The sequence below is a fragment of the Dipodomys ordii genome, unplaced genomic scaffold, assembly GCF_000151885.1.
Source record: "Dipodomys ordii isolate 6190 unplaced genomic scaffold, Dord_2.0 Scaffold1, whole genome shotgun sequence".
NCBI lineage: Eukaryota > Metazoa > Chordata > Mammalia > Rodentia > Heteromyidae > Dipodomys > Dipodomys ordii.
Genome location: NW_012267217.1, coordinates 24,599,886 through 24,615,280, shown reverse-complemented (window position 1 = coordinate 24,615,280; position 15,395 = coordinate 24,599,886). Strand labels below are relative to the sequence as shown.

At 38.5% G+C, this 15,395-nt stretch overlaps 2 protein-coding genes across 3 annotated transcripts in view; both read left to right on the top strand.

Annotated features, from left to right (window-relative positions):
* Cpb2 (carboxypeptidase B2 (plasma)) overlaps window positions 1-2,117 on the top strand; it is a 34,907-nt gene extending 32,790 nt beyond the window's left edge. Inside the window, exon 9 of the mRNA XM_013011222.1 lies at window positions 1,736-2,117. Coding sequence (XP_012866676.1) covers window positions 1,736-1,920 — 185 coding nt within the window. The 3' untranslated portion in view covers window positions 1,921-2,117. The remainder of the gene's footprint in view (window positions 1-1,735) is intronic.
* A 10,213-nt stretch (window positions 2,118-12,330) lies between these two features.
* The window catches only part of Zc3h13 (zinc finger CCCH-type containing 13), a 48,931-nt gene continuing 45,866 nt past the window's right edge, over window positions 12,331-15,395 (top strand). For both annotated transcript variants that reach the window (XM_013010428.1, XM_013010420.1), the window contains exons 1-3: window positions 12,331-12,447; window positions 13,171-13,280; window positions 14,374-14,485. In XM_013010428.1, the coding sequence (XP_012865882.1) occupies window positions 12,331-12,447; window positions 13,171-13,280; window positions 14,374-14,485 (339 nt within the window). The remainder of the gene's footprint in view (window positions 12,448-13,170; window positions 13,281-14,373; window positions 14,486-15,395) is intronic.

Sequence of the window (15,395 nt, the reverse complement as noted above, 5' to 3'; positions counted from 1 at the left end):
ATGCATGCCTGTAATCCCAGGACTTGGGAGGTCAAGGCAAGATGATTATGAGTTTGAGGCCAATATGTGCTACACAGTGAGTTCCAGACTCACTACTGAGCTCCAAAGCAAGACCCTGTGTCAAATACATATCCATCCATCCATCCATACATACATATAACACAGAAAGACACTTAAGTATATAAGACCTGACATTCATAAGGAAGTCTTTCAAATTAGTTAAGAATGTTATTCAATTCACAGGGTTGCAAATCTGACAAGTTACTAAAAAAAATTGAATTTCTATCAAATCTTTCATCAAAATAAATCTAGAAAGATCAAATTAAATATTTAAATCATTATTTTAAATATTTTTATATTTCTTTTTATGTCTGTTTTTCATAAACTGCTTTATTGAATGGCAACTCTTCTGTACAATTACTTAAAGATAATAAAAATAAACCTAAAAAATTCTGCTATAAATAACTGAAGAAAAAATTCTTCACATATTGAACATGCTAATAACATTAATGTTTTTATTGCTGTCATTTTATAAATAATTTGCAAAATGAACCATGTTTAGCCTGGGCTGGTGGCTCACTCCTGTAATCCTAGCCACTCAGGAGGCTGAGATCTGAGGATCACAGTTAGAAGCCAGCCTGGGCAATAAGTCATGAGACTTGATCTCCAATTAACCACCGGAAAACAAGAAATGGCACTGTGGCTCAAAGTGGCAGAGCACTACTAGCCTTGAGCACAAAGAAGCTCAGGGAAAGTACTCAGGCCCTGAATTCAAGCACCAAGCCTGGGGAAAAAAACAAAGGAGGATAATTGATAGAACTATAAAGCTGGGTAACTAATAGATGAAACAAAAATGTCCAACTTGCTGATAATCAAGGAAATATAAATTAAGGCAAGTAGATATTTTCTCACCCATAAAAATTTCAGAAAACATGCTTACCATTGGAGGGGGAAGTGGGCATACTTGTGAGTGAAGGTATAAATTGGTTCAATTATTTTGAACTTTATTTGGGAACATATTTACTGTGAATACTCTTAAGCAAATCTTTTAGAAAAGTTGGGCTCTGCGTATGGTTCAAATGGTAGAATGCTTGCCTAGCAAGCACAGGACCCTGTGTAGAAATACTAATATTTCTTCCTTTAAATATAATTATTCATCAACAAGAGTGCTCATTCTAAAAAACAAATAATTGTGTATGAACTAGGCTGCTTATTGTAAGTTATTTATATTAGTAGGCTGCTCATTGTAAGTTATTTATATGAACTAAAAACGGAAAAAATCAAAAGTATCCAAAGAAATAATTATTAAATAAATTACATATTGCTTTATAATGCAATGCTGTGAGATCATTGAAAATTATGTGGAGTGGAACTCAGTAGTACTATCTTTGGAAATGTTACAATAATTACATTTTAAAATGTTATAAAACACCATGTGTTGTATGACTTTATTTAGTAAAAACATTAAGTAATCAAAATAAAAGCACTGAAAACAATGCTACAACAGTTATAGTTTATCACTTCGTGGTAAAACTATGTGAAGTTTATAGGTAGTTTTTTGTTTTACTTCTTTAACCTGTTTTTTTCAAATCTCCACAATTCTCAGACAAGCAATACATTACTTAACAATCAAAAGAAAGCTCTTTTTAGTTTTACAAAAAAAAAATCCCATGTTGTTCATTTCACAAAAAGTAACATTTCTTCTTCTTCTCCCTTCTTTTTCTTCTGTTTTTAGACTTAGCTCCTGGCGGTTCTGATGACTGGATCTATGATTTGGGCATTAAATACTCATTTACAATTGAACTTCGAGATAAAGGCAGATACGGGTTCTTGCTGCCAGAACGTTTCATCAAACCTACTTGTATAGAAGCTCTGGCAGCTGTCTCTAAAATAGCATGGCATGTCATCACGAATGTTTAATATCCTGGATGTTCCACTTTGCTCCCATATGATTAATTTCCTGATTCCAATAAGGTCAAGTCATGGTACTAATTTTTTTGCCTTTTAAAGTTTGATCGGTTGTTTTGTTAAGAAAAGGATTTCTTATTCCTTGGATTTATCAGAGATCAAGACCTATGCTATTTTTTAAATTAAGGGAAATAAGGTATCATGTGTTATTTTTGCTTTAAAAAATTGTAAGAGAGGGCTGGGAAGTTGGCTCAGTGGTAAAGCGCTTGCCTTGCATGCATGAGGCCCTGGGTTCGATTCCTCAGCACCACATAAGCAAAAAGAAAAAAGCCAGAAGTGGTGCTGTAGCTCAAGTGGTAGAGCACTAGCCTTGAGCTGAAGAGCTGAAGGACAGCGCCCAGGCCCAGAGTTCAGGCTCCACGACCGGACCAAAAAAAAAAAAAAAAAATTGTAAGAGGACAAGTACCGGCTTTCTCTGGATTTGCGATGTCTGATTAACCAGCTGAAGCAATTCTAATACTTAGTTTCATGAAGTTCCCAGTTCCCAGCATAAGGAAAGTGAACTGAAGTACATTAAATTTTTCGACTGCAAACTTTCGATCCATTTCTGTCAACAGATTTTCAAACTGGGCCAAACTCCGAGCAAACCCCTGCTTGTCACTCAGTAACCCACGCTGAATGGCTCCGGTTACCTCCCAATAGCAAATGCGACCCTTTAGGCAGTGGTTCACTGTAGGAAGGGGAAGCTCTTCCCCCTACGCCCCTTTCTGTGCCGATCCCGGGGCTTGAACTCGAGCCTGTCTCCGTCCCCGGGCTGGCATTGTACCACCGGGGTCCCGGCTCCACGTCCGGCCTCCGGGCGGTTAACTGGATGAGGATCTCACGGACTCTCCGGCCTGGGCTGACCCTCAGAAGTCAACCTCAGGAAGAGAGCATCCAGCATGAACAGGAGTGAGCCCCCCTGCTCACCTTCGTAGAGTCACCTGAACTGGGACCTTCGGCTTTGCGGGCGCCAGGCTAGCCCTCCCGGGACCTCCCCTACTCGCCCACTAGTCGAGGATTTCCACTTCCGGGAAAAGCAACACCGCGCAGTCCATAAAATGCCCAAGGGGGCGTGTCCAGGAAAGGGGCGGTGCCTGTTCGCTGACGACTAATCTGGCGGCCGGAAGCTAGGGCTGCAGAGGACTGGGGTAAACCCCTGACTTCCGGCGGCATTTGGAGTCGATCCTTCTAGCGGCCTGGCAGTGCTTTCGTTGCTTTTTCGGACTCTCGGGACTCCTCATTTTGTCTCTTTCCCCTGCCCGGGGCTTTTCGATTCTGGCGTAGAGGCCGGCGGCTTCCGCTTCACGTTCGTCTCCCTGGTTCCCTTCGCTGGCCGAGGACCGGTTCCCGGGAGCCGCGCGTGCGCTTTCGCCTTCCCTTCCCCGTCCTCCCGGGCCGGGCGCGGGGACGCCGCGCAGCCGGGACAGCGGGGCCTCTGGGCCGCACTGGAGGCGGGAGTCTGGGGAGGAGGTAAGCGTCAGGTCAGTGGGTATGGGTGTCTGTGAGGCAGAGCGCAGCTGGGGCCGGCTCAGAGGCCTGACTTGTTGTTCCCCCCGGTCACTTGGGTTCCGCCGGGGTGATGAGCTCTGCTTGCGCAGCTCACCCAGATCTGCAGCAGCGGCCCACGCTCGGACCTCACGTCTTGCTCTTTTTAGGACTGTGGAGCTTGTCCCGTTCAGGTCAACTCGAAGGGTGAGCGCTGCCCTTTAAACGGATTCAGGTTTGGGAATCCTCGCGCAGTAATCGCATCTATGTGCTTTGGTTGAGTGCAGCAATTTGGTCACGCTCTTCATGCACTCCTCCCAGACTTTCTTGTGATTGTGTTTGGTCTCACTTTATTTCTCTGCAGATAATAAAAGCTCTGCGTCCTGGGAGTTTAGTGCTGCTTCATCTCACGCGCATTTTCCTAGTTGATTGCTTGAGGCAAGATACTTAGTGGTAGTTACGTTGCTGAAGCCGCGAAAGGTGGAAAGAAGAGGGTGTGGTGTATGTGGCATTATCTTTTATTTCTAAATAGGTGAACGTAATTTTTGTGAGTGGAAAAAATTCGGAGTTGGTGAACACGACTCGATTTTAGTCGGGTCTTGTCTGTGGGAGGTAGTGTCATGAACCATTTGGTTAATATTAGTTTTCAGATCATTCAAACTACTTGGAGAAATAGAGTTTTGTGCCGCCTCTTCGGGTTGTGGGTTTTTGAAGAAGGCATTTTAAAGTTTGGGAAAGATGTTCACGCCTGAAGTTTCCAAAATCCATGACATTGTTGCAGTAAATCCAAATGATGGTACAGTACAGTGTGTGTCTATGTCGTGTGGTTCTGTATGTAATGTTTGACATAACTGATTTAATACCAGTACGGTATTTTGGAGAGTTTCATATACTTAATCTGTAGATCTTCAAATCATTTTCAACTGCATAATTGGTTTAGATTATATCGGGTGATTTTTTTTCAAGACGTTCTAAGACAGTGAATCTGATAGATGCTTCTGGTAAAACTGGCATATCCAGTTTTATCATATCATACAATCTACCTGCGTTATCCATAGAGGATTGTTTCAGATATTCTGAGTATACTTAAGTCCTTTGTATAGAACGATCTAATATTTGAGTATACCTTTCATATATCCTCCTTTTACCTCATCATCCTTGCACTTATAATACTTAGTGTGATATAAATGATGTATAGATAGTTGTTATACTTCGTTGCTTAGGAATAATAAGAGATAAAAATTTGTACATGTTCATTGCCAACACAATCTTTTTCTGCCTATTATTAATTCATAGAACTCACCACAGATAGGGAAAGCCAACTGAATACCTTTTATGATCTCCCTGATCACTTGTGACTGGAAATAAACATTTAATGCATATTTTAAGATATTAATTCATTTTCGAACCGTTAATCACAATTTAAACTGCCAAAATATTATATATATGATTAAAATTTTAATAAGTCACAGTGTTAATTTATACAATAATATGCCTCCCATTTACATAAAAATAAAAAAATATTTAATTTACATTAATTTGGAGAATTCATTTTCAGTGGAGATTATTCTAACCTGTCTCTTCCTTGCTCCTGTCTTACATAGGGAGAGGTATAAGCCTGCAGATACAAAGTCTGGAAAGTTGTTTTACTAAGTCCTTTAAAAAATTTTTTTTTGTCAGTCGTGGTGCTTGAACTCTGGGCCTGGGGGCTGTTCCTCAGCTCTTAAGCTCAAGGCTAGTACTCTACCACTTGAGCCACTGCACCCCGGTTTTCTGAGTGGTTTATTGGAGATAAGAATCTCATGGACTTTTCCTGCCTGGGCTGGCTTTGAACCATGATCCTCAGATCTCAGCCTCCTGAGAAGCTAGGATTACAGGCATGAGCCACCAGCACCCGACTACTAAGTTCTTTTTTAAAAATGTTCTTATAAACTATACATAAGCTTACTGTCCCTTTTTTCTTTTAAACACATGAAATGTGAGCTGGGCTCCTGTGGCTCATGCTTATAATCCTAGCTACTCAGGAGGCTGAGATCTGAGGATCGCAGTTCAAAGCCCATCTCCCCTGTGAGACTTTTAGCTCCAAGTAGCCGCTCAAAAACCAGAAGTGGCACTGTGGCTCAAGTGGTAGAGTGCTAGCTTTGAGCACAAAGAGGCTCAGAGACAGTGTCCAGGCTCTGAGTTCAAGCCCCATAATAGACCCCCCCAAAAAAAAAGAACAAGAAGAAATGTAAAGAGAATTTATATTTTAATGTAATTATTTTAATCTTAAGATATTTAGAACTTAGAGATTTGTCCCAGTAGCTTTAGTTCTTTAACAATTTCCTAAAACTATGCTGTTGTTTATTCAGATTAAAATGATATGTGCATTCATTTATCCTTCATTTATCAGTATCCCTCACCTAAAAATCTGAATTTGAAATCCACCATCCAAAATTTTGAGTGTTGACATGATACCAAATAGAAAATTGCATCCATGGCTTCATGTGATGGAGTATAGTTAGAATATAGACACACTAAAGATGTAGCATAAAATTGCCTTCAGGCTGTATGTATCATGTGTAAAACATAATAAATTTTATGTTTAAATGTGGATTCCATCCCCATGGTATTATATTTATTAAAATTTTCCAAAATCAAAATATTTGATTCCCAGAATTTTGGATAAGAAATTCTTACTGACAAGGTTTTGGTAATTAGGTCTCAGGAGTAATTACTTATATTCAAATTAAGCGCTTCAGACTTGTATGGCAGTGAATGCCCCTGGTCCCAGCTACTGGACAGGTAGAGGCAAGAGGATTGCAAGTTGGAGGCCAGTCTTGGCAATATAAACTAAATCTATCTTAAGACCAAAATACAAACAAAAGGGTTGAGATTTGAGGGATGGGATACAGCTCAAATGAGTGCTTATCTAATATCCTCAAGACCTTGAGTTTAATGCCTAGTATGAGTGAAACGAGGATGGGAAGAGAGGTCAAAAAAAAGGAGAAGTAGGGGTGAAAAAAGGGAGGAGATATGTAAGGAAGATACCTAGAAGGAGGAAAGGAAAGGTAGGAAAGAATGGGAAAGAAAAGAGATAAGGAGGAGAGGCAAGAAGGAAGATATATCTCTTTCTCCTTTTTCTGAGTACATTGTGATGTCTTAAGTTTTCTGTAGCATGGGAACAGGTCTCATAGTTACAACTCTTGTTCTGTCTTAATAGACTCAAAATTAGTAATCTTTTCTAATTGAAAGCTGCAGATATCTATTTACAAATGGAGGGGAAAAATAGAAGAATAGACTTTTAAGCAGCACCTGGCTTTGATAATATTTGTGTTTGGGAAAGATGTGATAAAGTAGGTAGAAATATGATAGCAACTTAAGCCAATGAATAATTTGAAAACAAAAAGATTACTCTTCAAAGAAGAATAAATTATTAAGTCATGGTGTGATCTCCATTTATAGTCTCTGTGATATGGAAATACTAGGGTTTGCATTTTTATATGATGGTTTCTAATTTTTGTTTCTAATTTTTCTCATGTTTTGGAGCACACTGTGGTGTATATTTTATTCTGTTATTCATCTTCCTTTGTGGGCCTAAATGTTTAAATAGGATTGAAAAATTTGAATAGCCACATTAGTTGATTACAATTTAAATTAATATATGAAAAAGGAATTCTTTTCTAGTGTAATATAAATTACTTTCAGAGAAATGAGGTTTAAAAAATTACAAGTTGTATTCCGTTCAAACAGAAAACATTTAATGTAAACTCATGAGTGTTACAGATATTGAAATGTATATTGAGGTAACTTTATTGTTGACTGCTGATAGAATTTCCTAGATGGATGATGTGTTAGTGAGCTTTGTTTTATTGTAACATGATACCTGAGGCAGTTTACTTATGAAGAGAAAGTTTATTGGGCCCACTGCTTTGAGGCTTTGGGAGAGTGGCTTATCATGAGCAGTTTGCTCATGTCCTCAGCTAAGAAGAGATAGAAGAGATAAGTACCACAGTTGTTTTGAGGGCAATCTCCAGTATTCATGACTCAAGGATCTTCTAGGTCTCACCCTAAAGCTTGCCCCTTAAAAATGCACAGCACTTCCCACTACTACCCCAGCCTGGGGATCAAGCCTTTACCATGAGGAGTTTGGGGGGAATTAATCCAAATCATAGAGGATGATCACTGGAATTCTTTCCAGAAACTGGCATGGTAGTGCACAACTGTAATCCTGACAGGAGGCTGAGGCAAGGAATATCATGAGTTTGAGGTCTACCTGGGCTATGTAGCAAAATTTTATCTCACACCAAAAAAATTCTTTTCTACTTGGAAATCTTTAGTTTCTAATTTTGCCTCATGATACCAAGATGCAGTGCCATTGCAGTACAAGACTGGCCTGGCACTGTTGGACTCTGAGAAAAAAGAGCATATCTGTATGTTATTGGATTTTCTTCCCCTTAAGGGAGAAGACTCCATAGTTGCTGGAAGTAAAATTCCTGGAAAAATGACCGTAGATACATAATTGTTAATTTCTTTGTTTTTGTACTGGAGTTTGAACTTACAGTCTCTAGCTTTCTAGACTAACATGATACTGCTGAACCACACCTCAAGCACTGTTTTGCACTGGTTATATTTTAGGATAAGGTTTTTACTTTCTGCCTAGGTATTTGCCTGAGCTGTGAGCTGCCCATTTAGCCTTCCCTGATCATTGCTGAATCACCGTTGTTCACTGCTGCATCCAGCTTCTCTTCTTGGAGTCGGTATCTCATGGACTTTTCTGTTCAGGATGACCTGGTACCACAGTCTTTCCAGTATGAGCTTTGTGACAGATATGTACACTATGTACATCTGTGGGTTGTGAATAGGTCTGGTGAACGGAGTGGCCTCAAATCACGATCTTCTCATTCTCAGCCTTTCAAGTAGCCAGGATTATAGACATGAGCTATTGTTACTTAGCTTGAGTTGTTTTTGAAGTCACTTGTTACTTGTGTGGGAAACAGAAGTTTTATTTCTTTAATAATGTTCACATGTTCAGGAGATTTCAGGGGAGACGTCAGCAATCACTTAAGAGGACAGCAAATTCTTCACAAGTCAAAGGGCTACTGAACTCACAAGAAGGCAAGAAGTATAAGGTTATAAAATGTTAAGAGATGAATTCCCATCACAACATTCATTTTTCAAGCTGTACTGTGAATCTATAATACAGTCTTAGTTAAATTTTGTCATATATAATTTGGGCTTGTTTTAAGCCATGCTGTGAAAGCAAATCCCATTTCGTGTACAGACTGTTAAAGGCCTAGGTTTCTTAATAAAACTACCATTCTCTCCCCGCGCCCCCCACCCCCGCCATGTTTCCCCAGATACTCAGCAAAGCTAAATTAGAAAAAAATGAGTCAGCATCTTTGTGTGTGTGTATGTATGGGGTGGGGGAGAGATCATGGGGCTTGAACTCGGGTCCTGGGCACTGTCCCTCAGCTCTTCACTTCAAGTATAGTGCTCTACCACTGGAACCACGGTGCCACCTCTGGTTTTCTGAGTGGTTTTGTTGGAGATAAGAGTCTCATGGACTTTTCCTGCCTGGGCTGGCTTTGATCCTCAGATATTATCCTCCTGAGTAGCTAGGATTACAGGCATAAGCCACTGATTCCTGTGAGTCAGCATCTTTCATTGGTAAGAACATGTTTTAAGTTTTGATCATTAGTTTTCACTTGTCTTTGACACACTAGTCCAAATCCTTTGACATTTTCAAAGCCTGTGTTAGAGATCTAAGACTGAGAGAAGCTGAGAAATTCAACATTCTAGTAGTAGTTATGATCCCCCCCCCAAAAAAAACCTGACCAAATCCCTAAAAAGAAGAGGGGAAGGGGGAAACAGCTGGGGTGGGGGGGGGGAGAGAAGAGAGAGTACAGTAGAGATAATACCTGGGGCCCTCAAGAAAATAAGAAAAAAAGATGATAGATGACCAGTATTGTGGAACCTGCTACTATTGTTTTTTTTTTTTTAGGCCGGTGTGTTGGGAGTGGAGGCATGAAAAGGATAGGGGTTTGGGGGGCAGATCTAACCCACTTCCATTGATAGTGGAGGGAAAAATAAAAGTTTAGAGTTTTAGAGATGAAATAGTCTTCTTGTAACAAAAAAAATGGTTTTCATTCTTTTTAAAGTTCTTAGTTCACAGGAAGTTTTGGAACCCAGTCAATTTTATCAAGTGTTTTTAAAATTGAATTAGGAGGGCTGGGAATGTGGCTTAGTGGTAGAGTGCTTTGCCTAGCATGTAAGAAGCTCTGGGTTTGATTCTTCAGTACCACATAAACAGGGAAAGCCAGAATTGGTGCTATGGCTCAAGTGATGAGTGCTATACTTGAGCAAAAGAAGGTCAGGAGCAGTGCCCAGGCTCTGAGTTTAGGCCACAGGACTGGCACAAAGGAAGGAAGGAAGGAAGGAAGGAAGGAAGGAAGGAAGGAAGGAAGGAAGGAAGGAAGGAGAAAATAAAAGAATCAGTGGTGGAGAATTATAATGTACATTTGTATATTGATTTTGTAGTAATATAATGAAGTTTTAAAATGCATTTCTCTTTCAGATATTTTTTTTTGTGTATTTTGTAATATGTTTACTTGTTATTGAATCCTTCCTGGATCAAATTGTAAGTTGCTGAGTGTTTTCCTCGTTAACACTCTGCTTTTCATAGGTCTTATTTGAGTCTTTTTTATCAGCTTTCGGTTCTTTATATTCAATAAATCAAATGGACATATGGAATTTTTACCAGATTATTCTCAAATTCACAGATAGAATGAGAGTAAGTTCAAGAAAATAAAGATTATCTTGGAATGCTGACACCAACAAGTAGACTTGGCATGTATATAATTCATTATTTGGAGAACAGTTGATACTTAAATGATTTTTTGTTGCAGCAGGTTCTTACTCATTTAATATTTCTAAGGTATATCATACTATCATCTGATATTTTCATTTCTAATTGAATCACCCAAATTATAAAAAATGGATTAGCTTACTCTTATATAATCTTAAGGTTTTTGTTTGTGTGTTTGTTTGTTTGGTCGTGGGGCTTGAACTCTGGGCCTGGGCGCTGTCCCTCAGCTCTTAAGCTCAAGGCTAGCGCTCTACCACTTGAGCCACAGCACCACTTCTGGTTTTCTACGCAGTTTATTGGAGATAAGAGTCTCACAGCCTTTCCTGCCAGGGCTGGCTTTGAACTGTGATCCTCAGATCTCAGGCTCCTGAGTAGTTAGGATTATAGGAATGAGCCCCCACACCTAGCTCTTAGTTTTTTTGAAGTTTGACTTCCTAGAAAGTTTTTTTTTTTTAAATGATTTGTCTTTTCTTTTTTTTTTTTGTCGGTCGTGGGGCTTGAACTCTGGGCCTGGGCACTGTCCCTCAGCTCTTCAGCTCAAGGCGAGCGCTCTACCACTTGAGCTACAGCGCCACTTCCGGTTTTCTGGTGGTTTATTGGAGATAGGAGTCTCACGGTCTCTCCTGCCCGGGCTGGCTTTGAACCGTGATCCTCAGATCTCAGCCTCCTGAGTAGCTAGGATTACAGGCGTGAGCCACCAGCGCCCGGCTTGATTTGTCTTTTCTTGTTGCTAATAATTGTAAAAGAATGCATTCATGGGTGGCTCAGTGATAGAGTACTTGCCTTGCATGCATGAGGCCCTTGGTTCGATTCCTCAGCACCACATAAGCAAAAAGAAAAAAAGCTGGAAGTGGGGCTGTGGCTCAAGTGGTAGAGCACTAGCCTTGAGCTGAAGAGCTGAGGGACAGCGCCCAGGCCCAGAGTTCAGGCCCCACGACCGGACCCCCGACCCCCCCCCAAAAAGAATGCATTCATAATGTATGTGTGTGGGTGTGCCCACACTCTTTCTGGGGTTTGAACTCTGGACCTAGGCACTGTTCCTTAGCTTTTTTGCTCAAGGATGGTTCTGTACTACTTTGAGCCTCAGCTCCAGTTTATGCTTTTTGGTGGTTAATTCATAGTGTTTCCTGTCCAGCCTGGCTTAGAACCTGAATCCAAAGATCTCAGCCTCCTCAGTAACTAAGATGATAGGCTTGAACCACTGGCACCCTGTGGTGTTCATTAATTCTTTTATGACCTTTGACTTTCATGTATATATACAATAGACTATGGAAACTCTTGGGTTTTTCTCATTGTACAGGTTGTCCTAACAGTGAGGTGTCTTTTTTCTTTTTGGTATTACTGAAAAATAAACATGCTTCATTGGATTGTTTTCCTTTGACCTTTTCAAGTAAAGAACTTTCTTAAATAACATTTGGCTCTCTTCCATTCTGATTTATTGCTTTGTTTTATTTTGGACACAGGATCTCAAAATGTAGCCCAGACTGGCTTTGAACTAGTCAACTGTTCCCCTGCCTCCCCACTGCTGAGGTTCCATGGATATGCCAGTTGGCCTGGCTTTTTATGTACTGATATCTGAAGCATAATTTCTGTTGTCATTTAAACCATATAAAAACATAGTTTCTACTCTCAATTAAAATTTCACTTGATTTCCGCCCCCGTTTTCTTTCATAGAGAACCCAAGCCATTTTTGGTTAACAGCTTTTCCTCTAAACAATGGAGCTACTAAAATTGAAAACAGGTTTTTAAGTAAGTTGTGAAGTGTACATTTTCTAGTATAATTTCTGAAGTTGAATGTATTATGAGAGATGAAAAATGATATAATTCTAGTCAACAGATTTTAAAGTTGTTATGTATTTACTAGGGCATTCTTTAGTATGTACTTAGTCTTTGCTTACCTGTGATCTCTCCTGTGCCTTCTTCCCCAAGGAAAGTCCTCTGTAAATTAAAGTATTACCTGAAGTACTTTTAAGTTATGAGCTTAATTATTTGAAATTGAAGAATTTTACAATTTTGCCTTTTTTTTGTCATTGTTAAGGTAGTACAAAATGTCAAAGATAAGGAGGAAAGTCACAGTGGAAAACACCAAGACCATATCTGACAGCACATCCAGAAGACCCAGTGTATTCGAGAGGCTTGGACCAAGCACTGGTAGTACAGCAGAGGTGAGTTGTTACAATGTAGTCATAGAGGTTAGTCATTCAAGTCCTGTAATTGAGCCGAGAACTGGTGGCTCATACCTGTAATCCTAGTTACTTGGGAGGCTAAGATCTGAGGATATTTGTTTGAAGCCAGCTCAGGCAGAAAAGTTTGACTGTCTCCAGTTAACCAGAAAAAAGGCTGGACTGGCAGCATAGCTCAAGTGGTAGAGTACCAACTGTGAGCAAGTAACATACACACACACACACACACACACACACAAACACACACATACGCACGCACGCACATACAATCTATATTGAAAGGGCTGAGAGTGTGGTGGAGGGCTTGCCTAGCCTGTATGAGGCCCTGATTCAGTCCTCACTGGAGGAAAAAAGGGAAAAAGAAAATATTAAGAATTGAAATACTGAGGTTGATGGCATGGCTCAGGTAGTAGAGCAACAGTGAGTGAAAACAAGAGATAATGAGTTTGAGTCTTGGTCTCACAATATTTAAGGATACGAATATTGTCTTAGTAACATTTAACATGTGTTAAATGTTTGATAGAATGGAATGAAAAGGTAGAGTTTATGGGTTTTTTATAATTTTTCTTATTTTAAAAAATTTAGTGGTAGAGTGATATATCATAGATTAGTTGGAATTGGGTAGCATTTGTTTTAATTTTGGCCCACTAGTATCTTTTCTCAGGAAGTCAATATGAAACTTATATCGTGATATCTTTCTTTTAGACACAGTGCCGGAACTGGCTGAAGACTGGCAACTGCCTCTATGGAAACACATGTAGGTTTATACATGGCCCTTCACCGCGTGGAAAAGGTTATAGCAGCAACTATAGAAGGTAAACAGAAAGTCCAAGTTTTCATATGCTATTAGAAGTTAACACTTGGAAATTGTCTAGTATGAAGGTCTAAAGTACAACCATATATTTGGTCAATTTCTATTTTGGTACTAGTCACCAACAAGGTATGGATGGGCAAAATGTTTTGGGTTAAAGATTAATAAAATATTAATTTTAAAATGAATATATGTGCTTAATAGATGTTTTGATGACAAATCTTGTAATGAGCATATGTATGGCTTACTTTCCCTCTATATATTGCTACTTAAGGCAGCAAAATTCCATGGTGCCAGAATTTAAGTGGGGTTAGACTATTAGACTGAATAGGATATAACTTTAGTGTATGTAAGGATGTTCTAAATTAAAATCCTGCACTACTGTTGTTGATCAAAATGTGTTTTGCCAAATCCTTTAGCACAATATACTAATTTAAAAAACAGGTTTACATGTGGATAAACATAGTTCCTATTTAGAACATCATTTTACCTTTAGAAGAGGTTTGGATAAATTAATATAGTCCCTTTTCTTTTGATTTCTTCTTGATTTTGTAATTGTACTTAAAGAGGTAATGTACATAAAGTTTGTCACAAAAATAATTGAAAATTAATTTTAAATAATTTTAATTTTAACCACTTTTATTCTAGAATAACTTAAATTTAAGAGAAGCTAGCATAATTAGCATGAAATTCTTACATATGTTTCATTTTTAAGGAATATAAAATATTTTTTAGTTGTATCCAACTATATATCTATTTAGATTAAAATGTTTTTACTTCTAGATTAATTTTGCTATTTGTATCTTCAAATTACTTTAGTCTGTCTTTTCCTTCCACACGTAACTAGTATATTATGTAGCTAATAAGAAAACAAGTCAAGCAATTACTTTGATTACTTTTTCTCATACTCATGTTATTGCTTAATTATTAATCCTAAGTTGAAATAAATTATATTTTAGAAGTTTAGGAGTTAAAAAAGGCTAGAAAATATATTGAGAGTATGTCTATAAATATATTTGAGGTTATTTCTACAGATATGATCTTATAAAATGGTATAAATAAATAAATATTTTTGTTTTTATGTTTTGTCTCAAAAGGTCACCAGAAAGACCTACAGGGGATCTCAGAGAAAGAATGAAAAATAAGCGCCAAGATGTGGACACTGAGTCCCAGAAACGAAATACAGAGGAGTCATCTTCACCTGTTAGGGTAAGAATGGATTGCTCAAAACTCAGTGAAATTTCAGTGGTGATTTTTTTTCTAAGTTCTGTTTAAATATTAAGTTGTATGCTAGATGTATGTATAGTAATCATATTTAGGAGTTCTAATGTCTTATATGGCTACAATAATCTGAAGGATAACAGTACCCTGGGAAACTGTTACAGTACTTTTTGATGGCTAGATGAAAGGAATTGACTGGCTTAAGATAGACTTCATAAGGTTTTGATATCTTGCTGGAGATTATGAATTTTTAAAAGTATTCTAAAGTTTTCAGAAATCAATCAAAGGTCATATTTTACTTCCAAGAAAGATTGAAGTTGTTCCTGGTAGAACACTTGTGAACTGTAACTATTTGGAAGCAAAGTTTGGGGATAATTTAATAGCTTACCAGCAATGCATGTGGGACCACAAAATTTAGATGTGAATTTGTTGGCAAGCCAAAAGGAAAGAAGAAATTTAAGATAAAGTGAAATATATAATAGTTCATTGAATAAAAGAAAATACAAGGAATTGGTTCTGTGGCTACAGTGGTAGAGCTCTAGCCTTCAACTGAAGAGGGACAGCGCTCAGGCCCAGAGTTCAAGCCCCATGACCAACCAAACAAAAAAGGAAAAAAGAAAATACAAGTGTTGATTATGAATTTGAATATCTTTCCCATAGCAAAGTTTTTCCAATATCATACTTGTTTGTTTGTTTGTTTAAACATAATTTTTGAGTTAACGTCACATAAAATAGAATTCATTCATTCAGGTCATACATACAGTGTTGTTGGTTTTGTTCTCCACCTTAAAGGAACCCCTAAACCTTTTAGCAACACCTTCCTGTTTCCTCCATTGACCATCAGTCCTTTTTGTGGATTTATCCATCCTGGATATGTTGTGTAAATGTCACAGGTTGT